This window comes from Aythya marila (assembly GCF_965140915.1).
Source record: "Aythya marila genome assembly, chromosome: 13".
Taxonomy (NCBI): domain Eukaryota; kingdom Metazoa; phylum Chordata; class Aves; order Anseriformes; family Anatidae; genus Aythya; species Aythya marila.
In genome coordinates, this window is record NC_139054.1 from 40,608 (window position 1) to 66,512 (window position 25,905).

The window sequence follows — 25,905 nt, forward strand, 5'->3', positions numbered from 1 at the left end:
ATACGGATTTTGTCTTCTTGAAGTAGTTTGACTCATCCTCAGCAACAAAAACTATTCATGTGACTAAACTTCATAAAGGATGTGAAAACAAATGTCTAAACACTAGTATGTGATTGATACAAACACACTGTGTCATACACACTTTTTGTCTCTTTAAAGATAATCATAAAAAAACTTAAACATGAGGGCACTAGGGACTAGTCAAAAAAATAAAAAAGTAAAAATACAGAGTTAGGAAATGGTGTTTAGGAATGATGTTAGGAACCATTAAGCATGCTTCAGTTTAGAGCTCTAGAGATCTCCAAAGAAACAAAGAACCTGGCAAAGTAACAGCAAAGTAAGAACAGCTAGGACTAACCCCATCTATTTTGGAACTTTCAGGACTGTAAGTCAGTTCTGCATATCTGTGCCTCTTCATGCACTACTTCATTGCAAGCCATTCACCCACTCTCCATTGTCACTACTTCTGAAACTTAGCAACATCTACCATAAAAGTATGCTGCTTCCATCCGTGCAGTTTGGAGGAAAGAGTCCATATGCTGTTCTTTAACTCTGTGTATGTTTTCCTTCAAGCTCAGTAGGAATTGCTCTGAGTAGGATACACAGCATATGGCCTCTATGACATTTAAAAACAGAACCCAGTATTTGTGTTGGAAACATGCAGAAGTATAGTTAGGACACTACTGCATTCTCGTGAAGGGAGGATGGGGTCATGCTCTCCATCATCACTCAGAGACCAAATCCCAGTAAAGCAGCTCACAGAATCTGCTTTTTACATGTTGTCAGGGAAACATAGTCCATATTCTGCCTCTGCTGTTGACAGATATTTATTTGGCTATCAAACATTAAAATAGGAGAATACTGACTGAACTTGGCATAAGCTATAAGGCTATATTCAATAAAATATTCATGTATTTTATGGATGAGTTTGGAAATTAATAGCAATGTTGTGATTTGGACAGCAAAAGTGTTTTATGTGTATTTGTAGAGTCCATAGCACTTAGCAAAGTTCTGACCAGAGACCTGGGACTTCCTTGTCCTTCCTTTTTAACAAGCAAAATTCTCAATATATCCACTCTAGCATAATAATACAAGAAAACATGGGCTAAAAAGAGAGGCTGAATGCAAACAGGCAGTCCCTGTCTACTGAACTTAGTGAAAAGAATATATAATACTTAAGATCAGTTTAGTCAAAAAAGTTGGTGACAAAACTGGAATTAGAAATAAGTAAGTCTGAAGGCCCTGTTCTGTAGTTGGGTTGCTGCCACCCTCCCTGTTGGAGAAACTGCAGCTGCATCAGATGAAATAGGGAAGACAGAGATAAACGGAGGGGTCTGCAGGATCCTCTAATTGGGGTTCTTTTGTCACACATGCAGAGCAAGAAAAAAAAAAAAAAAAAAAACAGGATGAAATAAAACTAACTTCATAATGGCTTATTAAAAGATACAATAATGGGAAGTTTTGGTCAGGGAGAAAAACAACCCCTCCCCCCCAAAAAATAAAAATAATAATAATAATAATAAAAAAAAGAAGCAAAAAACAGGCAGTTCTAGTGAAATACATCATTTTTTAGTTGATACTGTTACCAGCACATGTTATTAAACTTCCCTGTGATCCAACAGATGATACGTCTGCCAAAGATTTCTGCTATAGAAACCAGAAAGGGGAGACGTGCAGAATGACTACCGTTGCAGTCTGTGGACATAGAAGTTTGGGGTATTTGATGCATGTTTCCTAGAGAACTACAGTGAGCTTGTTTGCCCTAGAGCCTAGGAGGACTACTGATGTATTCATTTAAACCTTATATTTAAATAAATTAGTCTTCTGACTGCTGAAAATAATATCACATTAAGATGCTAAAGATGACACAAATTCTGTAATTTTTAGTACTTCACACACAGACTATAACTGGATCCCTCCTCCAAATTTTAAGCCAAATTTGATGGAACGATACAATCAAACTCCAGTAAATCAAAATTCACTTGTGGCCTAAAATACACTGATTTCTTGCATAAACCATTTCTTTTTTTCCTGAACATGTCCCATATTAAAAAAAAAAAAAATGTTCTACTTGATACCCAAGCCTACACAATCATACCAGCATGGAAAACAAATTGTTCTTTCGTGAAACAAACAAACAAACAGATTTTTCTGCATCTCAAATAGTCTCCTATTATCAGAAAATAGGAAAATAAGAATAATCTTTTAGTAACATCTGTTTTTAGACATAAAAGCATTTGTAGTAATCACATTTGGCCAGTAGGTGTAGTCTGGCATTTAGGATACCTGTGTACGAATTCTGTGTTGCTTATGAGTCCAAAACATGGAATGACTGAAATGTTAAAATTGTAGCACCATTAGTACTTATTTTCTTAAAACTAAATCCTAAGGGCCAGAAGGAAATTAAGACAGGACAGGAACATTGTGCTTACATTGCATTGGATAGAAAACAAAGGGTTGGTCATACTTGAGTCTGCACTTCAGTAAAGTCTGGCCAAATTTACAGTTCTACTGGAAGGGTATTGGAAGAGGTCACATTTTGCTTGTCAGTCTTCTGCGTTTCATTCATCCTGTTTCCTCTTGGGCTTTTTGGGATTCCGAGATCGGCTCTTTGCTTTGCAGAGTGGACATATGGGTGCATTCCGATGAATTTGTTGGTGACACGATAAACATGCCTGAAATGCGACATCGCAGCCTTTTGTTATAAACATTTAAGTGGCATTGATACATGGGTTATTGAGTATCAATACTGCAAAAAATAACCAAGGCAAGACTTCTTGCCTTTAAGGGCAATTCAATGCTAAATTTTATATCCAGGTCTCTAGACTGTACAGTAACTTCAGGCCAAAGGAAAAAGTAACGTATCTCATTGTATTTAAACTACAGTTCAGCAAACACATGGGTCAGGCCTGTATCAATGATCTCAGAACTAAATTCCATTTCATTTTAAGCTTTCCATGTGTCTACAAGGGTAATAGTTCACTGAGTCAGAGAAGTTATAGTGAAGTCTGACTGCAATTTCACAGCATTCAAGGCAGAGAGGGTGATTAGATTAATTCTACATATTTAACACAAGATACAGCACTCTACCTTTTTGTTCCATACTCAGCCCTCAAACTTCCATTTGACTGAAGTGTATTACTCTCAGAAAGGATTTTTGCTGACCTAACTCTAGATAGTAAGTACATAACTATGAAATACACATACCTGAGTTTGCCTTCCTAGTCCATGAATCTTTGAAACTAGGGTGGGATGGATAGTATGCAACTACTTTTCTGTTTCTACTGACTACAGAAAGAGCTGAGTATGACTGTTCAAAGTAGTACACCTCACTTAAGTGCTTATAGTTAGGTTGAACTAATCCACGCATTAATCTTGATTTGAAGATACCAAGAAGTACAGAATCAATAACCTTCTCTGGTAATTTCTACCACAAATAGTTGTATTTCCTCATAAAATATGTGCATTGCTTCTAATATGTATCCATTGTGGATTACCTCCCAGCTATTGGTCTTTCTTTTACCCAGCATCTTTCTTCCATGCCTTTCTCTCACATGAAACACAAAGTGAGAATTGCCTGCATCTCTATGGAGATTCTTAGGTCATAAAGGAGTCAAAATAAAGCCTTGTGAACCCTTGATGACTGGTGCTACTAGTTTAAGTCTGCTGGGATTGCTTTTGATATGAACTCCTGAAGAAAAAAAAATCAGAATCAGGACGCATCATTTTTACTTTTTGTAACTACTGATCAATTTTATAAAGATTGTATATTTCAATGACACAAGAGAAAAAACAGAACATTCCATCTCCTGACCTTCATTGGAGGTGGCTGTTGTCTGAAAGTTGCTGTCTGTCTGGTATCTTGTTTCCTAGCCACTTGCAGCTGTTGGGCAGCTGCTGCAGCTGCAGCCAGAGATTCTGGAATGGGAGGCTCCTGTGGTTCTGTCTGCCATTCTGCTTTCTGCTTTTCAAAGTAGCTAGACCAAAATAAATAAATAAATAAATAAATAAAGATAAACACCTTCTGGACTATTTCATTATTTTTAAGGGATAATTTGTGTTAAGATACAATGGACCATATTTCTCTATTACATTTCCCCATTAGAATCAAATTGCCTACATTTAGACACCTCTTGGACTAATTCTTAAATAGAGTTGCTGGTATGTTCCTCTACATTTGAGCACATCAGACAGATTTAAGAAGAATGGAAATGACTGTTAGCTTCTAAGGCATCTTGATTTACAACTAAATATAAAACTAATAGGCTAGAAAATATATACTGTACATACTTAATCTTTAACAGCTTTAGATGTACCACTGTCAAACTCTCTATTTCTATTTATATTCTGTTAATATTTTTAATGCAACAGATTTATGCATTTCTTTGTGGTGTCAAGCTGCTTTGAACAGAAAACTGCATTTCTGAAGAAATCCTGAGAAATCTTGAAAACTGTGTATCAGTTAAAGTGATGCCAAATGTGCTGGGCATTAAGAAATGTAGTTTTCTTAAAACATCAATTGCATTTAAAACTGATCTGTTAAACAAAGGACACTGCTCTTTGAATAGTAGCTAATTCTGCCACCTTCTAGGTTACGCCTTGAAAAATGAAACTGATGTCATTATCCAAATCTATTTCACATCTAGGGTAAACTTTTAGTTTTTATGGTCACAGGTAGATGTCTAAATGGCACTGCCATGTGCATGCAGCAAAAAAAAATAATCAAATATGACTAGCAGGACCACAAATCAACTGAAGAATAATTGCTTTGTATGCCTTTCTTGTATTGTCTTCTATCTCTGCTAAACAAGCAAAAAAAAAAAAAAATCAGGAAAAAAATACCTTGTTAGAAAAAACAATATACAATATAAAATCTAGAGAAACAAATACTCTCGAATTTTTACACATCATATGTAGAGTTTGCAGCTTGGAATAATCTAACTTCCAACAAATTAAAATAATGTTATCATATACATGTGCTCCCACATCTCCTTTTTGATAACTTTCTTTTCATGCATACCTCTTAAGTTCTTTCTTCCACCTACCAAAGTAGAATGACAAAACCAAAGAATAAAATTAAGAGCTAAATTATTAGTTAGATTTATAAATATAAACCCAGATAATGTTTGCTTTGGAGACTTACTCAAGGGACAGTTTCTCTTCCTCCTCACACAGATCTGGCAGCCTCTGCAAGCCCAGAGTCATCCGCAGAGCATCTACATGCTCCTTCAGGGGTTTGTACTCCTCATGCAGGCGACGAGTAGATTCCAAGAGTTTGTTGAGATCATTCTCAGATTGCTTGATAGTGTTCTCCATCTGAAATAGATTCTCTTATAATTAATTAATTATAATTGTATTAATTTCCTTCTGGCTGGTGCTTCTTACTGTACTCTGGTAATGTTTGGTGGTTCTACTCAGTGATGAAAGTAAACTCTTGCTAAGAACTTCACAAATACCATATGTTTTCCCCAAATCCCTTTTCTTCAGAAAAAAAATACAAAACATAAAAACCAAACCAAAACAAAAAGCAATCAAAAGTCCCAGTTAGCTGCCTTCAGGTGCTGTATGAGAAGAGACTAACAGGAAGAATGGTTTTCTATGGGACTGTCAGAATGATGTTACTATGACTAATAGTGAGGTAATAGCTAGAATGGGCTTGGCAATATAACCCCTTCGTCCAAATGCTTTCTAAGCTCACATTATAAAATATCCCACCTTTCAGACAGGAAAAAAACAATTAGCATGAAGTAAATTTAATTGGCACTTTTTGTAGGATCCTAGGATGGTGCTGTAAAGTCCAGATTATTCAACCAATCATAGTTTGGTGTGTGAATTGCACATTGATGCATGCAATTCTACAACCTGTGGCTTGATTCATATACAACTGTCTTAGACTGCCTGCAGCTGGACTGTTGCATACCACATTAATATCAGCATGGATCAGACGCAGCTCCTCCACATGGGCCATCTTCTCTTGCAGCAGCAGGTCCATTTCCTGTTTGTATTCTTTCAGGTGCCTCTCCTCAGACTCCAATGCTTCAAATTCTGCTTTCAGTCGTGCCTTTATTTTTTCCATCTGCAAAGTCTTATTCCTGGATCCAAGTGATAATTACAAATATAGAGAGACAAAAGAAAGTCACTGCAAAATATTTGTCAAGGTGTCACTTTATACATGAATAGATGGAAGAAGCAGGTAGCAGTAATAGACAAGAATGAAACTAAGCATGTCTGAAAAAACATAAGGTGCAATGAGAGAACTGAATTCTGGTCCCAGCTCTTTTGCTGAGCATTTCTAATGTATGAGATTATATCAAACTTGCATATACAGAATTATGAAATGAAGAGTACATTGTAAAAATGTAATAGTTACTGAAGATTCAGAGAATTTGTACTGAGAGTTCTACTGTATCAATTAACTGAGATTAAAACCTAGTTCCAAAGTAGAGAAATCCAGAAAATATGAAAGATTTAAAACAGGATTCTGAGATATTTAAAATGAAATGGAAGTTACTATAATATCCTATACATTGACTACTACTATGTGGACAGTAATTTGAACTGCTACAATGCTAACTTCAAGTTCAGATTAAAGCAAATTCCAGAGCAATGACATGTCAGCGTAGTAAAAACTCAAGATGACATTCACCACCAACATCCCACTTGTAGGTACACCGTGACAAGATCTTGGTTCTTTGTAAAATCTCGTACATTTCACGTATTTGTAAATGTTTCTACAAGTGTCCTGCATTCTAATTAAAAAAAAAAAAAAAAAAAAAAAAAAAAAAAAAAAAAGGGCCAATCTGTCATTCCATTGCAAAAGTGTTTAGAAACCCAGTCCATTTCTCCCTCTTCAAAGCTAACAATTAAGGGGTGTGAGTTTCAGTCATCAGACAGCTTTAAGCAGCAGAACAGTCTACTGCTCTTGTGATTCAGCAGTTGTACTAGTCATTGAACAGAGCAAACAAACTGTTCCTGTTCCTGGTCTTGTTTCTGTGATTCTGTGATTTAGTTAACCAAGAAGCCTTAGTTATTTTTCCTGTACTTTAGGTTAGAATATGATATGCCATAACCCAGGTGTCAACAACACTTAAATGTTTATAACAAGAACCTGCAATGTCACATTTCAGGTAATTGTACAGTACCACCTCTGACCTTCCTTGTTATCCTTGTCTTTAACAGAGTTACTGTTTTCTCCTGCTCCAACCAAGATTCCAAAAGAAATTTTAGAACTAGCCTGAGGACTCTTCTTTAAAGTATATGGAAAGTGTCTGTATAGATTCTATTCTTGCTTCTGACTATTCCTACTAGATCTCGCCTGTCACCCTCCCTCTTGGGAAGACTCACATGTGCCTTTGAATCCTTTGTTCCTGTTCTCCAAATCAGTCTCAATGAGTACAGTAAACACTTATGCCCCGAGTTTTGTTAATCCTTTTACTGACTGCCTCAGACATAACTGGCATAGGGAACTGGCACAACAGTCTTCCACCATTTGCTTTAGAGAATAGCAGAAAGCTGGGTCAGTCCCTGGGACAACTAATTCTCGTTATCTATTTCAAGAATTATAGCCAAAGTTGTTCTCTCTCTCACTTCAGGAGCTTATAAAGCTACAAGAAATAAAAACAGTATCATAAATAACTTCTTCGAAACATATTCAGAACTAAGAGGGAGTTGGTTCTCCCCCTCTATTCTGACCCTGTGAGACCCCACCTGCAGTACAGCATCCAGCTCTGGAGCCCTCAGCACGAGAAAGATGTGGACCTGTTAAAGCCAGACCAGAAGAGGACCACAAAAGTTATCAAAGTTAGCTGGAATGTCCTAGAATCACAGAATATCCCCAGATGGAAGGAACCCACAAGGATCATTGAGCCCAACTCCTGGCTCCACACAGGACCAGCTAAAAATCAGACTGTATGTTTGTGAGTGTTGGCCAAACGCTTCTTGAACTCAGGCAGGCTTTCCTAATACCCAACCAGAACTGGCCCTGTTCCAGCTCCATGCCCTTTCCTCAGGTCCTGTCACTGTCACCAGAGAGAAGAGATCAGCGCCTGCCCCTCTGCTCCCCTTGAGAAGAAGCTGTAGGCTGCAATGAGGTAGTCCCTCAATCTCAGTACTCACTAGTCTGAAGAGTATTTACTAGTCTGAACATGAATATTGGATTTACACCAGTAAAAGAGATCATCTCTGTCTTCTATTTTAAATGTGGCAATATCCCACTAAAAAGTATCCTTCAACCATCTACTCCTGTTTTCATTCAGCCTCATTGTTTCCATATACTTAGCAATACCAGCTTTGATTACTGAAACTGGGAGTACTTGTCCCCAGTTTTATCCCTGTTTCCTCTCTTGTATTTATGGAATGCATTCACCCGAGAAAATGGAAATTGATCACTTTCCTCACTGTTACTAGTCACTGGCCTCTGTGCTCTGCCAAACTGCCACAACAAATGCATTGCAGGAGATTGTTTCAGACCAAATGATTAGCTTTTGGTATAGGAAAGAAAAAGTGCATACAAATTAGAACTCTGTTAGCATCAGGCAAAATGCTGTGATGTTTTGGGACAAAAACTGTGGTTGTGATTTCTACACTGCCTAATGAATTCTGCTCTCTCGTGTTCTTTGCCCTTCTATTTAAGTTCTTAGATTGCAATGGTAATGGTAGTCGCTAAATGACTACTTAATGCCACAGTAGGGCATTGAACAGTGAAAATAGCATTTGTGATGGGTAAATTCGCTCTCATTCTCTTTGATCTCCTCCCAGTCAGAACACTGAGGTCCAGCCTTTCTGTATTTGCTTAATTTTACAACTAGGGTTAGTTCTGTGAAACTACTCAATGCATATCAATAAGCATGTGCAGATACGTTTGGATTGGTGGCACATATATACATTTACTGACAACAGCAATTCCAGCAAATTATGTCTTTTTTTGAATCTATGTATACAGGTTTTGAGAATATAGTGTGTTTTTTTTTTTTCCAGAATTCCATCAAAAACCCAGCTGAGCTGCCTTTAATAAATGATAGAGTGCAGCTACAGAAATTGGCAATTTCTTTGATTTTAATTGTGAGGGCTTTTTTGTTTGTTTGTTTTTTTCCTTTATCTATAGAATAGTACATGGAATGCAAATTAAAATAAAGCCTGCCAAATCCATCAAAAGTTGTGTTTGCTTTGTAAAGATAAGAGTTTCTTATAGCAATTTTGAATGTTGTTTTTTTTTTTTCACAGAATGAGAAGACATTTTAAATAGGTAGCTTATTTGAACACATTTTGTGAAAGGAGACTCAAAATTGACAAGAATGCTGCAGGCAGGATTTGTTTTTGATTTTTTAAATTAAAATATATTCAAGCAAATTTCTTGATACCTCATTGTACAATAAAGGTAGTAATGTCAGCTTTACAGTACCTTATACCATAAACTAATATAAAAAATGTCTTAATTACAGTTTAAATGTCCCATTTGAATATACTGTCATAAAATTGAATGCACCATAAATTTCCAAATACAGGATACCACTTTGTCTGGAAAGATAATTTAATTAGATATTTAAAGCCAGTGTTAGAATATTTGTACCTCAAACAGTAATAGGCCATATTTAGATCTGTATTTTAAAGGAGCCCGTCCAATAACAGTTACGTAGAAAAGTGTTGTTCTTTTTCTGAAAAGCATGTGTTATTCCATCTCTTTCTACATGTAGTTTTGGGATGTTAGATAAAAATTTTTGCCTGATCTTGGTTCATCTTCATGGTATCAAGTGAAGAAGGCCGAGGCCCATACATTGCTGCCTAATTCACCTCTTTTCACAGGTGAAGTATGCTTGCTAGAGGTGCTGTTAACAGCCAGAAAGATGTCTCTGCAGCCATGTGCGTGCAGGGCCAGGCAGCAGCACCTTTGTCCCCTGCTTCTCTCGCAAATATCCCCACTGGTAGCCTGTCTTCAGTTGTCATGCCCCAAAACACTTCCTTCCACTCTGGGGTTACCCACCACCACCTCACCTTTCAGCTCCTGGCTACATACCAAATCACTTTCTTTGTAATGCATTCTGGCTTTTGGGTGCATGAATTCCTGCTAAATATAGACAGCTCAGGCCCTATCCTGAATATCAGTGTCCTGTGTCAAAGAGTGAAAATGTCCTACCTAAAGCTCAGAAAAATACATACATCCAACATGGGCACATATGGTGCTGTTCATTGTTCATGACTCCCCCCCTTCTTCAAGGCATTCTGCAATTCACCATACAAAGAACACTATGTACAAATTCTTCATGTGTCTTGTTGCACAGAAAAGCAGAGAGAGACAGCTGCCTGCCTTGTGGCAGATTCTCAAGATGATGGCAGAGAAAGCCCATGCTGTCGTGTCCTCATCCATCACCACCATGGCACTCTGTCACCCCAGTACATGTGGCCCTGCTCACCACATCAGGGTGGTGGCCAGAAACAGCAGGTAGGAAGACTTCTTGCTCTCCCTGCCCACCTTAGCCATCTCTCTGCTTCTGGGTAGAGGGCCACATCTCTGCACAGGAAAGGGAGAGTAGAAAGAAACCAGGTAAACACTGGCTGCTTCACAGGCTCAGATGCTCCCCCCTCCTAGCACACACACAAATTCCACACTCCCTCGCAGGCCGCAATCCCAGCTAAAGCTGACCTCCTGCACTGACTGTCCAGGGAGATCGGCCACCCTGACAGTTGAGCAGCCACACATCCTCCCACTGGTCTCTGCCTGGCTGTGCACAGACATACATGTCCTGCTCAGACACTTAAACATGCCACTCTCAGGGGCACATCCATCCTTGTCTTTTGCTGTCATGCTCTGTTTGCTTTCTGCCCTTCCTTTCCCAGCTTGTTAAGGCTCCTGCCAGGGAATGATGGGAGTGGGCAAGGCAAAATAATAGATTTATGACAGAGCGACTCAGGAATGTGAAATAATACTTCAAAACGCTTAAAAGAAAACACCTACAGCCCAACACCACTCCCACACTCTTCCCTCTCGTGTTACGGTGTCACTGAGCTAATTCTCTGGAAATGTATGACCATCATTGCCCTTTGCTGCACCTTCTGCTGCCACTTCCCGGTTGCAGATGCTCCTTCCCTATTTAGAAAAATGTAATTTCATCTCTTATCATAAAGCCCAGGGGTGGTTTGCTTTCCCTCGGGGGCACAATAGGTACTTTCAGATCGATGCAACTCCTCCACTCCCCTGAGAAAGCCGTTTCATGTAACTGATGCGGCACAAAGCAAACGTACCTGATCTCCTTGATGCTCTCGAGTTTGCACATAATTTCTTGCTCATCTGCCATGCCGATTTAAACCTCCCGATTTAAACCTCCTGTGAAACGTACAAAATGCCAAGGAAAAACAACAACAACAACAAAAAACCAACAACCATACAATAGACACAATGTAGTCACCCCCTCGGAGCATATGGTTTCTGAGCCTGTGCAGTAGGCTCTAGTGGGAGCTATGGGACTTAGAGTCCAGCTTCCTATTTCTGACTAGGCAGATAGTCAGCAGAAAGACTACAACACCCACAAGGCAAAGCAGAGCTTTCCTGCCCTTTTTCCTGCAACTACATTTGGAATCAATTTGTCACACCTTATGTCAAAGGTTGTTAGTAGTGCAAAGAGAGTAAAAGGTGACTTCCTGAGGTCTATGCAATAATTAACATTTAATTAAATCATTGGAATTATGGAATAAGCACTACAATCGTTGGATGTGTTTGTAATTTTGACGTAAAACATAAAAACATGCTGTAGCCATTACTACTACCATGCTGTTTTCTTGTAGGTACTCTGAGTGATGATGAGTGCATGTGGAGTTCAGAACAGATACATTTTGTTCTTTAGGATTTTCTTTTTTATTTCTGCCACTACACATAGCAGTCTTAGTTTTGAAAAGAATAACAATGCAAATAAAACAGCTAAATTGAGAAAAGTGACCATTTGCCATTCTAAGGACATTCTAGCCACGAATATCAAAGCACTTTGCTTTTTCACATGTTGGTGAATAGAGTCAGTCATTCCTCAGATAGGCAATTATTTTTCTTCAGCTTCTACAGTGTATTAATAATTATTTTTTAAGGTATGAAGATACCAGTTATATCTCAACACTTTGGAAGGTTAAAAGAAATAGCGCTTGCTACCTTTGGAAATGATGTTCATTGTCTGAAATAAATACAGAGAATCTGATGAGAAAGCAGCCATGAAAATGAAAGCAAACAATAAAACTGCAAAATGTTCTGTATTACAAAAGAGATGGAGGTTTGTAGAAGGGAATGTGACAGACTAACATTCCCTCTACCTTCTTCTGAGTTCTTGTCGGGAAGGAAGAATAGGCTTAAATTCCTGAATTCTGCTACTCAGCCAGTCTCCAAAGAATTTATGCTAGTATATACCTCCCCTGCCCTGCCCTGCTTAACAAAGATGTTTAAGCAAACCTTTTGTAACTGAGGCAGCAAATGTTTGTCAGTGGGATTTTTTTCTTCTTATGCAAATTACATTGAATAATCAATGTTGTGTGATGCAGATCAGACCCTGTTTCAGGCAGTGTGAGAAGCTGAGAAGCTAACTCTCTTCACAGGAGCTGCAGTTTGGCCTTTTTTTTTTTTTTTTTTTTTTTCTTCCTGCTTTCACTGATCAGTGGGAATGAGCAATCCAGCAAATCAAGTCAGTCACGAAAACTTCAGAACTCATGGATGATATCAGCACCAGTGCACTGCAGCTTCCTGCTTATTTTTTTCATAATATATCTAGTCATCTTTTTAAATGCTTTTAGTTTCTAGTGAAGTAAATGGGAATTTGGAATGACCAAAGACTCCAGTTTCACATCTCCATTTATTTAAAAATAGCAAAAATTATCGTTTTTCATTAAGCACAGGTAAGCAGAACATTTTTTTTTCTCTTTGGTTTACCTGCGTTCTGTGACTTGGTCTTTAACATTCTCTTGTTCTCTATGACAGTATGTTTTCTCTGAGTGATTTTGCTGCTGCTTCTATTTACACTGCTTTGGAGCAGAGACCCCATTTTTATACTCACCTGTGAAGTAATATCAATTTGCATGAAGTCATAAAAACAACACAAAGCTCAGAATGTCATGCATTATTGCAATAGTTGCTAACTGAACTCAGACAGTCCAAGTAAAATAGCTGGTTCCGAGCTAAAAATTGGTCTTAGAATCTCTTTATGTGCCACAGAGCACTAGCCATCACGATGAGCACTGGTTGAGGTTCACCTCGTGCCTGAGCAACTGGCAGCTGTGGTCAGTCTTCTCAGACAAAAGATTATGGATCTGTTTATCACTAATAATAATTAATAATTAATAATCAATAGTTAAAGAGAGTTAAAAACTCAGGATGACTTGCACAAAACATCTACATTCTTTTTCTAACAATTCCACTAGACAATAAATTAAGAAATATATTGAAAATTTCAAACATTATAAAAAACATATTTCAGATTCTCTTATGAATCTTCCAATTAATGATTTGAGGATTTATATGCATTATACAAGTCCAATTTTTGTAAATGTATTCTTGCAGACAGTTCTGGAACCCGTAATGAATAAATAGCAGCTCTAACTTACTTCAAAGTGGTCACAAAGGTTGATACTTACAGTGTGGATTTAAGAATTTATGTGGATTTGAGAATACTTTTAATAATGTAGGGATAGAATACTTTTAATAATGTAGGGATACTTTTGATGTTAGATAAACAATATATGAGAAACAATTCTTTCTACCCTTTCTTCCTTACCTCCAGGACAGAATCTTTAATCCACCTCTCCAGTGTTAAAATTCAGATCACTTTTCTGTCTGTGCTATTCTTGTTTAATACTCTGCCCGTTAAAACATTATTGGAGCATTTTTGAGACAATCTCCTGGGACTAGCACATGCTTTATGCAAGTTGTTCTCTCTCCTTCATTTTCCCAGAAGAGTGAGACTTTAACTTTTTTATATAGCTTATTTTAAATTTTTTTCTTCTTACTTCATTTACACAAATCTGTTTATATAAAAGCAAGGTCAAAGAAATACCACTTGTACTCAATACACAAAAGTCAACCATGTGAGCGTGAGGTATGCTAGGTCTCATTTTAAGCAATTAAAAATATAGGTGTGCTATACACATGATGGTAGGAATTTGTTAACTTTACCATTTGTGCAAAACTAAAAACCTCTGCAGAATAACAAAGTGAAGAAACAATCCTCAGAAGTATTCAAAAGAAATGAAAGCCTGAGGAAAACCATTTCATATCAGTAGGCAAATTCCCATTGCTTTCACTAGGTCGTAAATCAGACTCTAGATAAATAGTAAGTAGTCTTTTGGAGCATGCATTTATCTTGAGTTCAGCATCCGCGTGAAATCAGTGCCTGCTGCAGTAAGATATCCTCCTCTTTCCTCGATTGTGGAATCAGCATGGCTGTCATCCTGTGCCCTCTTCCCTATGCTGCCTTTGAAGTACAGTGAATCTGCTTGGCATTTTCTAGCCTCTCAGCTCACACTGTTTTTTTGAAATGCGGTGGCATTTTTCTTTTCGTTGATGAAGAATACAGTCCTTTAAATGAGGCTTCTGCTATTGCTGCCAAATTTCTGAACGACTTTTTCAGTGTAAACTTTCAGCAAAGTGACAAAAGAGGAAGAGGAGAATATGTACTTTCACCACTGCTATCAGAGGTAACAAGGTGAGCAAAAGGCGCATTGTACCCTTGAGAGATAGGTCAGTATCCTGATTGTGCACTCTGAGATCCCTACTGTTTCTAGAGATAGAGATGAAAAATCCTGTTCCAGATTGTAAAGTGAAGAATTGGTATGTCATGAGGCATGCTGTTTTATGGGCAGAGCAGAAGGCCAGGTTTTGTCCATCTGGATTACTCTTTCAGCTCTGATGCTAATACTGGCAGTCCAAGCACATTCAAAAGGTGGCGTTCAACTTTTTTCTTAGTAGGTTTGGGCAAGTGTCTTAATCTGTGTTTCACTTTTTGTTGTATACAAAATAGGTCTGACAGTTCTTTAAGTTATCAGAAATCACTGCACTGATGTTTCACATCTACTCTGCTGCTACGTATAAACTTTGATGTGTCGGATATAAATAACGATCAGTTTTCTCCCAGCACACAGGTAAGATTTTTTCAGTGGGAGATGTGGGACTAAAGCAAACAACTGCCATTGAAAAAAACTCCCAGTCATCTGTTCCTGAAAAATTCATCCTTGTTCCTATTTGATCCTTTTTAAACCAAGAGCTAATAGGCAGATACATTTCAAAACAAGTTTTAGTAGTATGCAGACTGAACTCAATGCCTAAGTACTACCCTACCCATTGAGCACCAGTTTGAATTTTGTTGCATTTAAAAAGATTAGACACTTCTATTTAGTATAAATTCATTCCATACACTGATACCACTGTGACAAGAAGTCTGATACACAACAGTTCCAACTGCAAGAACGACTTTTTCCCCCCCTAGGTAATCATCCCTCCTGGAACAATCAATTCTACAAAGCTGGACATAAAGATATATATATATATTTCTTATTTTCTCAGCATGTGCTGGATTTAACACATTACCATATGTATATATATATTTTCTTCATAAACTATTTTTAACTGTTTAAAAAATACCATTAAATTCTGTGTACATTGCTCATTATTACAGAAAAGTTTTTGCGTTATAAAGAATGCCTTGATAAACTTTTAAGTTCTATAAAATGAGCCACTGTGATAGATTCATTTATGTAACAAGTGACATATACAGTAATATTGTACATTTTGTCAGCTTTTCTGTATCTTCATCAGAGCATCTGAAACATCTTTCTAGACAAATATCAGTGAGTTAAAGCAGCCAAGCTGGAAGATGTAGTGTTTTTTTTTGTTTTGTTTTGATTTTTTTTTTGTTGTTGTTGTTGTTTTGTTAAGACAGTTAGTATTTTATAAGGTCGTCCAGCTGCCAGGGGAAACTTGGGAGATGTGAGGGCAGGTGAGAATTTGTGCGGACTGACATTAAAAAAAAAGTGTGTAACACGTTTTGTGAAAGAAATGGCATACCCAGGAATTGCAGTTGCGCTAGCAGAAAGCCTGGTACAGCAGGCTGGCAGGCTGATGGAAAAGCCCCCCCCCGCCAGCACGCAGCAGGACCGGCCGCGGGCCGGCGTGCCGCGGGGCTGGGGGCGTGTTGCCGCGAGCACCACGGGGAGCGGCGCTGCCAGGCCTCAGAAAGCAGGAGTCAAAATGGCGCATCCCGAGGTACGGCATTCGCTCCAAATTCGGCAGCCACACGCCAGCCCCCGGCTCCTAAGAGCACCCCGTCTTCGTCAGCCCTCCAGGCGTTCGCTCCCCGCGCGGCCCGGCTCTGCTCCTGCGCCGCGGGCGGGGCCCGGGGCCGGGCACGCGCCGGCAGCACCCTGGCGCCGGGCGGGAGCGGAAGGCCGGTGCGCGCGGCCGCGCGTCGACGGCGCGTGCGCTGCCGCCGGGAGCGCGCGGGGCGCCGCGAGGAGCCGGGCGCCCGCAGCGGCGGGGGCTGGGCGCGGTTGCTAGGCGACGGCGCCCGGGCAGCGGCGTTGGCCCGGCGGAGGCGCGGGCAGGGATGAGGCGGAGGCAGCGGCCCCCGCGCTGCCGCCGCCGCTGAGCCCCCTCCCGCCCCGTCCCGCCCGGGCCTCGCTGCCCGCTCCCCCCGCTCCTCTCCCCTCGCTCCAGCCTGCCCTCCCCCCTCCATGCGGCGGGAGCGGCCGGAGTGGGGCCCGTGCCGCGGCCGCACCGAGCCCCGCCGCCCCTCGACTCTCCGCCGCCAGCCGCCGCAGGGAGCCGCGGGCGGCGTCTGCAGCGACAACAGCGGGTGAGGCCCCGGCTGCGGGCGGGGGTGGGCGCGGGGCGGCAGCAGGCGCCGGGCACCGCTTCCCCGCGGCGGCGCGGCGAGGGGGGAGAAAAGGGGGGGGGGGGGGGGATGCTCCGCTCTGCGTGACCCGCGAGGCCGGCGGGACGCCCCCTGCCGCCTGACGGGTGCTCTCCGGGCCGGGCCGCGGCCGAGCGCGGCCTCTTCCTCCTTTCTCCACCTCCTCCTCCTCCTCTGTCCGCACGCGCGGCCCGAGCCGGGTGCGTGCCCGGGCGGGGGGCGCGGGGCCTGGAGCGGGCGCCGGTGCTCTGCCGGCGCCCTGCACTCCGCGGAGTGCGGGCGGGGCCCTGGAGCCCGGCGTGACCTGGCGGCGGAAGGGGCCTGGGCGGGGGCTGCGGGACCGGGAGACGCGCGCGGTGCTGTTTAGCGATGCCAAGCGCAAGGCTGCGGCAGTGCGCTGCTCAGGGAGGTGCTCTGCGCCCGGGCATAAGGCGGGGAGCGAGAAACGTGCGTTATAAAAGCAAGGTGATCCAATGAGGAAATTACTTCTGTAGAGGGTGTCCGATGGTCGCTGCTCACAGCCTTCCGTTTCTCTTTGTAGCGCAAGTGTCAATGAGAGATGGTGACTTGCGGCAGGATAGGTGAGGTTTAAGGCAGCTTTTTCACGAGCTCATTTAAAAATGTTGGTTTTCGTAGCTCTCTGCTTTTCTGTTTTGAGGCTGTGTTTCACAAGACCTGTATATTTCCTTCCCAAGTAACAAAGCAGTCAAATGAAATGCAAAAGCTATACTGTGTCTTCTTAAGTTGACAAATGTGGATATTCTGGTTGCTTAATGACCTCCATGTGGTATACTGTCTTTTTTTTTTTTTTTAAGTCTTGTATTTCAGTGATAGGCAGGTATTGTCATAAATTGGAAGGAGGAATAGAAGGAAAATGAAAGTACCGCTTGTTTATGAACTTCTGCTGAGCATATCAGTAGTTTGGTGTGCCTGGGAATGTGCAGCAGTCCGGATTTATCTGATTTCATATGTTCAGCTCGTTTGTTCATTTAAATAGTTGTCTATGAAGTAGTTGCTTTTCTACAGGAAGCACCCTTTGTTAAAGAAATGTGTCTTTTACTTGCCAGACTCTGTAAATGGACTATGGTATGTAGAACTGAAAGATACATTTTACAAGTGTAGCTAACATTGCTTACAAAATGATCTTTGTGTCTAGATGGAAAAGTGGGTTAGTGGGGATGTCAAGGTCATTTTCACATTTAGAACAATTCAACGTGGTTGGAACGTGTTATGTCTTTCTTGACTGTCACGTTACCTGTATATTGGTCCTGTAGCTACTGATATTTTCTGGACCTGTCTTCTAAAATGTTCTAATGGTTACTGAGTTTTAACAGAAGTCCTCTTTAAAGCTTCTGTAAAGCTATTAAATTTCATGTGAATAATCCCTTAAAGATGTATTTCAAAAATCTAACAGCACCCAAAGTCACTAATAAAAGAATGGAAACAAAAGACGTTAAGAGGGTGAATGGGTATCAGTGACGCTATGTGCGGATGAACTAGTAGGAAAGTCAATTCTTACCATCAATTGTGGTGAGTAAGTTCCATCTTTCTGTTCTTTGATCTTTTGGGATGCCTTTTCCAATGCAAATTATTCGATTGTAGTCATCTACTGTTTTTGGCTTTCCTAACCACTTTACAGGTTGCAACTGAGATGTCATTTTGTTAAACGTTTGTATTTCTATTATAGATCTGCAAATAATAGAAATAAAACAAATTGCTTTTGTCACTTGCTCTCTGTTACTATTTACATCAAGGGCATAAGCACTGGAGCTCTTCTTTTTTTCCCCTACTTTTTTTTTTTTTTTTTTTCTTTTTATAAGCCATCTTTGATGTGATGTATTTTATGGTAACATAGAAAATTAATCTAGAAGTAAGAATACCATGGCCAGCTTTGAAAATCTAGGCTTACTGGTTCCATGACATGTAGCATTGTTTGATATGTTTCAGATTTAGGAAACACGTGTGGAAGTGCAGAGCTAATCAGTATAGGATCCCCTAAGATGTAGCTTTATTGTTCTGAGGTGAGCAACTTGTTCATGAAATTGGCCATAATAAGAGAAACTCTTCATTAGCTGTCAGTCTCAACTCAAATATATATATTCTTTCTATATTTAAAATGGTACTTTAGCTAAGTATCTTTCAGTTTTAAAGGAAGCTGTTGTATTTCGTATTCTTACTTGAGTTATTTTTGACTTTGCTTGCTAGCAAACCAGGTTGAATCACCATGTCAAAGTAAAATCTAGACTTTATATCGTTTGTTGTGGGCTTCCTCTGGAATTTCATTAGGCTATAACAGTACACTATACTGAAGCTTTTACAAATCCTAGCTTTGGCCAAGGTACTTGTTGGTAACCTAGCTGAAATATAAGAGTTCGTTTTCCACATTCAGTTCATCTGGAGAGAGTCCTCTCATCAAGATTAATATCAATTCTGATTAGCTGAGTCTACTTGTTCATTTTTCTAGGGGGCAATGCTGTAATACAGTCAGAATATTAAACCTTAGGCTAAAACCAAAGAATCAAACTAAAATTATTTTTAGTAAGCGCATCCGCAAGAAATTTGATGTATTTGCGCCTTTAATGAGACCACAGACACCTCAGCCAAATCATACAAAGTCAAAGTCAGAATTTTAAACTAAAAACCATGAGATCAACCCTCTCTCTTCCCTCTTTTCTTTCCTTCTTTCCTTTTTCTTAAGTTCAAACACTAATTTTAGACTCTTTGCCAAGTCTTTTTTTTTTTTTTTTTTTCTGATTTATAGATTGTCCTGACTGGGGGGGAATATTCCTCTCTCTCAGGCCTAGTCCACATGTAGATCGTCTCTCTTTAAAGAGTAAGATATAGTTGCCAGAGCATAGGGATCTGCTGTTTTAATTTTTGAAAGCAGAACAGTAGGCTTTTCCTGTAGTCTTCTTGAAAATTATTTTCAGGCTTTTTTGCCTTGGAAATGAACCGTGTTGTCATATTAGGAATGAAGGAGTCTTAGAAAAAAAGAATAATTTAGGTTGGAATGGACTTCTGGAGGTAATCTAGTCCAACACTCTGCTTAAAGCAGACCTAATTAGTGACTGACCTTGTTTTTGCAAAAGCAGCGTAGCAAGTCTGAAAATCTCCAGCCACAAGTCACTTTTAAACCCTTCTTACTGCTTTCCATAAAGGTACGCTGATGCTAACTCAATGAGGTGTCTTTCTGATTCCGATGCTTTCTTTTAGTAGCTTCTGAAGAGGCTGGTTGTGTATCAGGAAGCATATATGCTAGCTGCTGAGTTCATCCCACTTCCTGTTGGATGGCATAGCAGGTAGGGGTCCACTTAATGTATTGAGGCCTTTAGAAACCGAATGCACTTTGTTTTTCAGGTTTCTCAAAGATTGCTTTGTTACTAAATGAGATTTTTGGTTAAAGGAAGAGTTGGTTTAGTCTAGCAAAGTAGAGTTATAAATATTCAGTTACAAAATTACAGTCAGTATAAGTTAAAATGATAAAATGCATCACATGTTTGATGTGTCTTTGACTTAGCTGCACTTACAATGTTATGTTTTCTTTTCCTTCCTAGAGCATTAATGAATCATATGGATCTGCAGGGTAACAGCCTCCTATCTGAATGTGGATTGGAAGAATGAGCATAGTATTGCTTTGGTTTTAGGTTTCAGTCCATGATTTCAGTTCATATGGAACTACTAACAACTGCTCTTTTGAGAGGTTATTACGTGCTCGTATTTTACGTGAGGATGTCAACTGAAGCATAAATGTTGCCTTGGTAGGGACAACAGACTTTTTCAGTGGCAAATATGCTAGCCATAATTACTTAAAATTATTGGAAAGAGAAGATTGGTGGAAAGAGGTACCAGGTATTGTTCTGACTCCCTTTTTTTGAACGCATGTTTACTGTCTAGGGTGTGGTGTTTTTTTTCTGTCTTCTTTTCTTTGTCTTAAGAAGTCAAATGCAATACCTGGTGCAAAAGAAATGCTCCCTTTCCTTCCCTCCAGAAGTCAGGCCTGTACTTAATACTTGTCTTGTGCTCAGCACTACCTAGGTGAAGAAGTTGGTTGACTTCATGCACAAATCACATATCTTAAGAAACAGATGGAAAAAAGCCACTTCCTGTATTTATATTTCCAACTATGTCCATCCTACCCCTTTAAATTCATACTTAGGAGTGTCACAAAATGAATGAAGTCTGGGGTATAAGGCTTAAATTCTACCCTGACTTTGTGTCTCTTAGTTCCAACTTGATTTGTGGTGTATTCCTTCTTCTTAAGCAATTTCAAATCCTCTTTTTATGTGTAGTGCTACACACAGCTTGCTTTTATGTATACTCTAATACTGGGATCCGTGATTATTTGAAGTATTTACTGAAATAAATTTGAAATATCTTAGACATTGCAATGAGGCGTAGTTTATAGTGATATTATTGTTTTTCAGTTTAACAAAACTCGACAATATGCTAAGAGTGATGTGAAGAGGGATAAACTTCTAACACAGGTTTTCTTTTCTACTGCATTGTTTCTATCCTGTGTTTTGAATTAAATCCTGTAATCTTCACCAAAGCAAAGTAACATCTTTGGGGCCTTGGGATTCATTGCATATCTGTGCAGCAAAGAATACCTTGTTTTATTTAGTATTCCAAATCTGCCATGACCTGTTAAAGAGGTTTTACTCTGGATTTCAGAAGTGGCCATTGTTTCTCAAAATTCTAGCTAATCAAAATGGTTTTACTCATTTCCCTGTTGTTTGTTAACTGGGTAATGTTTTCCTTTTACTGGCATTGCCTCTAGATTAATTTCTGAATCGTTTATGAAAGCTTAGCTATGGAAAAAAGCTACAGATGTTCATTCATATGCTTTAATTTTTTCAGAAAAACTTGCCAGGTAGATACATAATCAAAGGCAGAAAAATGAAATTCTGAGCATCTTCTTTGAGATAATATTTTTGATGCAGAGGAGGAGCATTGTGCTGTTCTGTTTAGTGTCTTGCTTGCTATGGAGTGGTTGAGCAGAATTGTAACTCGTTACCCTTTCCTCAAAGCTGGACAAGGAAGTTTTCATCAACGTCAGCTAGAAAAGATCTGAATCGTTGAACCCACTGAAACTCAGTAATAGGTATGGAAAATTCTTTGTTTTTAGGCTTGGTCACTAGAATTGTGGCATTTCATCTAATTTTGGACAAAATAAAAAAGACCAATAAAGACTCAGGGTTGTGTTCATTAACTTTCACAGATTAGGAAGAAAGTAGTGGCTCTCGGATGCTCATCTGAGTGTCTGGCTGAATTTCATTCAGTGCTGAATGAAATTGTCACTCCAATGCCTTGCTCAAAAGACCCGTCTCTTTCTTGCATTCAGCAATGGTGAAATGGATGGTCCTGTATGCACAGCTGAACCTCTTGTACCATTGCCAGGGTTCCCTCAGCATTGTTAAGAAAGAATATTAAAGGTTGGGTGGTAATGATAATTATGTACATCTTAACTGGTGAATCAACACTGAAAATCTTACTTTTTGCCTCTAACACAAGTGTGCTAAGCCACATTCCTTATGTGGAATGTGAAACAGAAATGCAAACTTGCCTTTTTCTTCTTCTTCTTTTTTTTTTTTTTTTTAATACTATATCTGAATTGATTCAGAAAGGAATAAGCTTCTAAAAATATTATTTTTATCCATAGCCAGCAGGCTGTTTTTCACCTATAGTTTCAATATAGTTTTTAAGGACATTTGCTGTTGTTGTTACATGTTAGTACTTTATTTTAGATGATGAGTATCATATAGTATATGTAATATACTATGTAATATATTATGTAATATAGTATAGTGTTTTATTTCAGAGAAATCATACTGAGTACAAAAAGTAAAACATGCTTCTTGATGTTGTTCTGAGTTTGCTTGATAAAGGACCGTACTGTTTTAGGCTTTTGATTCATGCAACTTTGTTTCTCTCTCCATCAAAATGACAGTGTTGAAACTTCCCATTAATGTGTTGAGACTGACATTGCATAGTAAGTTAAGAAAAAAAATCCATTAAACTGAATCAAAGTGCTGTCATTTATATGGCTGTAATTATTGCAGGACTGAAAACCAATCTGCCATTTTAATACTTCTGTTACAAATGCAGTTTGACTTAGTGCATGCTCTGGGAATATTGATTACACATGTCTCTAAATATGTAAATGAGCTGTGGTTCTCTGCTCAGGTCTTCAGTTTAGACCATCTCTTCTATGTTTTACCATATCTTCTCATGGATGAGTGAGTTGGTGTACTTTATTAGACTAAGTATTTGAACTTGTGTTCATTTAAAGTATTTTACAGTAAGACTGCTCCTTTTAAATAACAAAGGTTCCTCACTCCTTGTTGAAGAAGGTACTGTAAGTAATGCTGATGCTGGCAAAAGACAGATGTTTTTACCTTGGTTAAAGCCTGGCATAATGATCTTCCTTTACTAACTCATGCCTATGTATTTTAGTCTTTTTAAGGAAGCTGTATCAGAATATATGTGCTATACATCTTTGAATGGCTTGATGTTTATACGAGTGTTGTTTGCTAACTACAAAAGCTCTAAAGACAGTCTCAAGAAAAAATGTGAAAAACAAAGTTTTAAAAAGAATAAAAAGCAGAATCCTGCTAGATAAATTCAGAGTGCTTAGACATGTGATCTTGTTGACGTTACCTAGAGCTACACTTCAAACTGTACTATAAATTATCAAAGATTCCATTTTTGCAAAAGCATTGCATTTTGTAGTCACTTTAATTTCAGAATGGCCAATATGATTTGGTAGTTTTTATACAAAATCTATTTTGTCCTGTTTTTCTACAGTCTTGCATCACTTGGCAGAGTGGATGAAAATTAACTATGTTAAACCTACCATGTTTGTTTCAGGCTGAAAATAATTCATTACTAATATTCAAAAAATAAATTGGTGAAAATGATTAATTCCTGCTGAATTACAGCATATGCATTATGGTAAGTGTGTGTAAACTGTAATATATCCTTATCATCTCTTTTTAAAATAAGGACGATATGGAAATCTAGTATGGTCAAGGTGTATAAACACACAAGCAAAACACATCCCACCTTTTTCATTTTAGCAGGGACAAAAGAATTCCACATAATGTAGAATCACAGAATATCCCAAATTGGAAGGGACCTACAAGGTTTGAGTCACAACTCCTGGCTCCACACAGGACCACCCAAAAATCAGACCCTATGTCTGAGAGCATTGTCCAAACTCGGTGTTGTGACCATGTTCCTTCGGAGACCATTCCAATGCCTGACCACCTCTGGGTGCAGAACCTTTCCCTAGCCCCCAGCCTGACCCTCCCCTGTCCCAGCTCCATGCTGTCACCTCGGGTCCTGTCGCTGCCCCCAGAGAGCAGAGCTCAGCGCCTGCCCCTCTGCTCCCCTCTAATGAGAGAGCTTCAGGCTGCCGTGAGGCCTCCCCACAGTCTCCTCTGCTCTGGGCTGAACAAACCCAGGGACCTCAGCTGTTCCTCATACATCTTCCCTCTATAGACCCTTCCTTCACCATCTTTATAGTGCTCCTTTGGATGCTCTCTGGTAATTGCCCTTATATTGTGGCACCCAAAAGTGCACACACAGTGCACACAGTGCAGCTCTTTACATTTTTAAAAATACATTCTGAAATACCAAAACATTACTTTTAGAATATTCTAAGATCTTGTTCAGTTGTGAATCTTTCCCAGCAGATGAGTAAAAGTATATACCCAGAATGCGAAAAAGCTCTTTTTTTATTTGTGGCTTAAAGCTGACAATGAAGTCTGTATCAGTAGATACAATAATCTACTACCTCCAAAAATAATAAAAGCAACAATAAGTGATGAGTAATATTTTTACACTGCTGAAGTAAGATTACAAGGAGGTTGTTTCTTCACTGTCATGAAAACACCAGTGTTGAGTTTTGTCACTTTTTCATGAGCATTGTAAAAATGCATTTTTCAAAATAAAGAGCTAATTCCAAGTTCAGATGTCCTCTGACGATCACTACTGTATAATAAGTACTGTTCTGTCATACTCTTGAAGACTGTTGTTTAATGCATTTGATAGCATCTTAGAATGGCTCAGGTTAGAAGGGCCCTTAAACGTCATCTAGCTCCAACCACCCTGCCACGGGCAGAGCTGCCACCCACTAGATGAGGCTGCCCAGGACCTCATCTAACCTGGCCTTGAACACCTCCAGGAATGGGGCATCCACAGCCTCTCTGGGCAACCTGTGCCAGCGTTTTGGTTCCAGTGTTTCTATTTGGTTTGTTTGTTTGTTTTGTGTTTCAGACCCAGATTGTAGTGTCTTCAAAATGGCAATTAGTCAGGTGTTAGGGAAAACGACCCAAGTGTGCTCTGGCAGCATTTCTTTCTAGTAACCGCTAGTCCGTGCTGTAGCATTCCGTAGCATTGAAGAGCGTGTTGGATTTAGTGTCTCTGAACACTGAATCGTAATTAAACGCTTCTCTTTCTTTTTACCTCTACTCGTATTGTTTCCATGGTTTTAGTCTCTTACTTTACTGGAGTTGGTATGTGTGTAACCAGGAAGTTTCTATGTTAGCAGGCTTATGCGACATCTATTCTGTAATCACGAGGTGAGGTTGCAGTAAATGGATAGTATGCCTGCCTTACCTGTCGTTTAGTTGTGAAGACTGTAGGAGGGTTTTCAGTCATTCACAGTAGAATAAATAACCTGCGATTGTGCTAGGTTTATACTGTCTTTTGAAGTTCATGTTATTATGTTCAGTTTGGATTTATGTCTTTGTATAGTTCAGTCACTTTCTGATAATCTGGAAATATTCACAGTAACTGAAGACTTGGCTGTTGTTTAGAATGGCTGACTTCGAGAAGGATGCCTCTTCCTTGTAGGCCTGTGTTACAGGGACGAATCTGCACAGAGTAGCACACTAACGATAGCAGAATGAGATGAAGAATGAAGAGAGAAACTAAGACATTAGAATTCATCATGAAGCAATGGAGGGAATAGCTTCATTTTTAATGATTTACATATTTTTTTTCTTGTGAAGATGTTTGACAGTTTAAGAAA

At 39.4% G+C, this 25,905-nt stretch overlaps 2 protein-coding genes across 7 annotated transcripts in view; one reads left to right on the forward strand and one right to left on the reverse strand.

Annotated features, from left to right (window-relative positions):
- On the reverse strand, positions 1 to 16,047 carry ZC4H2 (zinc finger C4H2-type containing). 2 transcript variants are annotated; one of them, XM_082770667.1, is made up of 5 exons: positions 16,028 to 16,047; positions 5,921 to 6,092; positions 5,144 to 5,316; positions 3,815 to 3,977; positions 1 to 2,675 (listed from the first exon to the last, which is right to left on the reverse strand). In XM_082770667.1, exons 2-5 carry the CDS (start codon positions 6,074 to 6,076, stop codon positions 2,562 to 2,564), a joined length of 606 nt encoding a protein of 201 aa, XP_082626793.1. In that variant the 5' UTR covers positions 6,077 to 6,092; positions 16,028 to 16,047; the 3' UTR covers positions 1 to 2,561. The 2 variants fall into 2 exon arrangements, with proteins under 2 accessions (XP_082626793.1, XP_082626792.1); XM_082770666.1 differs by lacking the exon at positions 16,028 to 16,047 and adding an exon at positions 11,239 to 11,408.
- Positions 15,838 to 25,905, forward strand: part of ZC3H12B (zinc finger CCCH-type containing 12B) — a 26,944-nt gene continuing 16,876 nt past the window's right edge. Inside the window, exons 1-5 of one of the 5 annotated variants that reach the window (XM_082770660.1) lie at positions 16,415 to 16,814; positions 20,085 to 20,170; positions 20,426 to 20,720; positions 21,899 to 21,972; positions 23,676 to 23,822. The gene's annotated coding sequence lies outside the window, so the exon portion shown is untranslated. Of the gene's footprint in view, positions 16,226 to 16,414; positions 16,815 to 20,084; positions 20,171 to 20,425; positions 20,721 to 21,898; positions 21,973 to 23,675; positions 23,823 to 25,905 lie in introns of those variants that run through there. The other 4 variants (XM_082770661.1, XM_082770662.1, XM_082770663.1 and 1 more) reach the window with 4 other exon arrangements.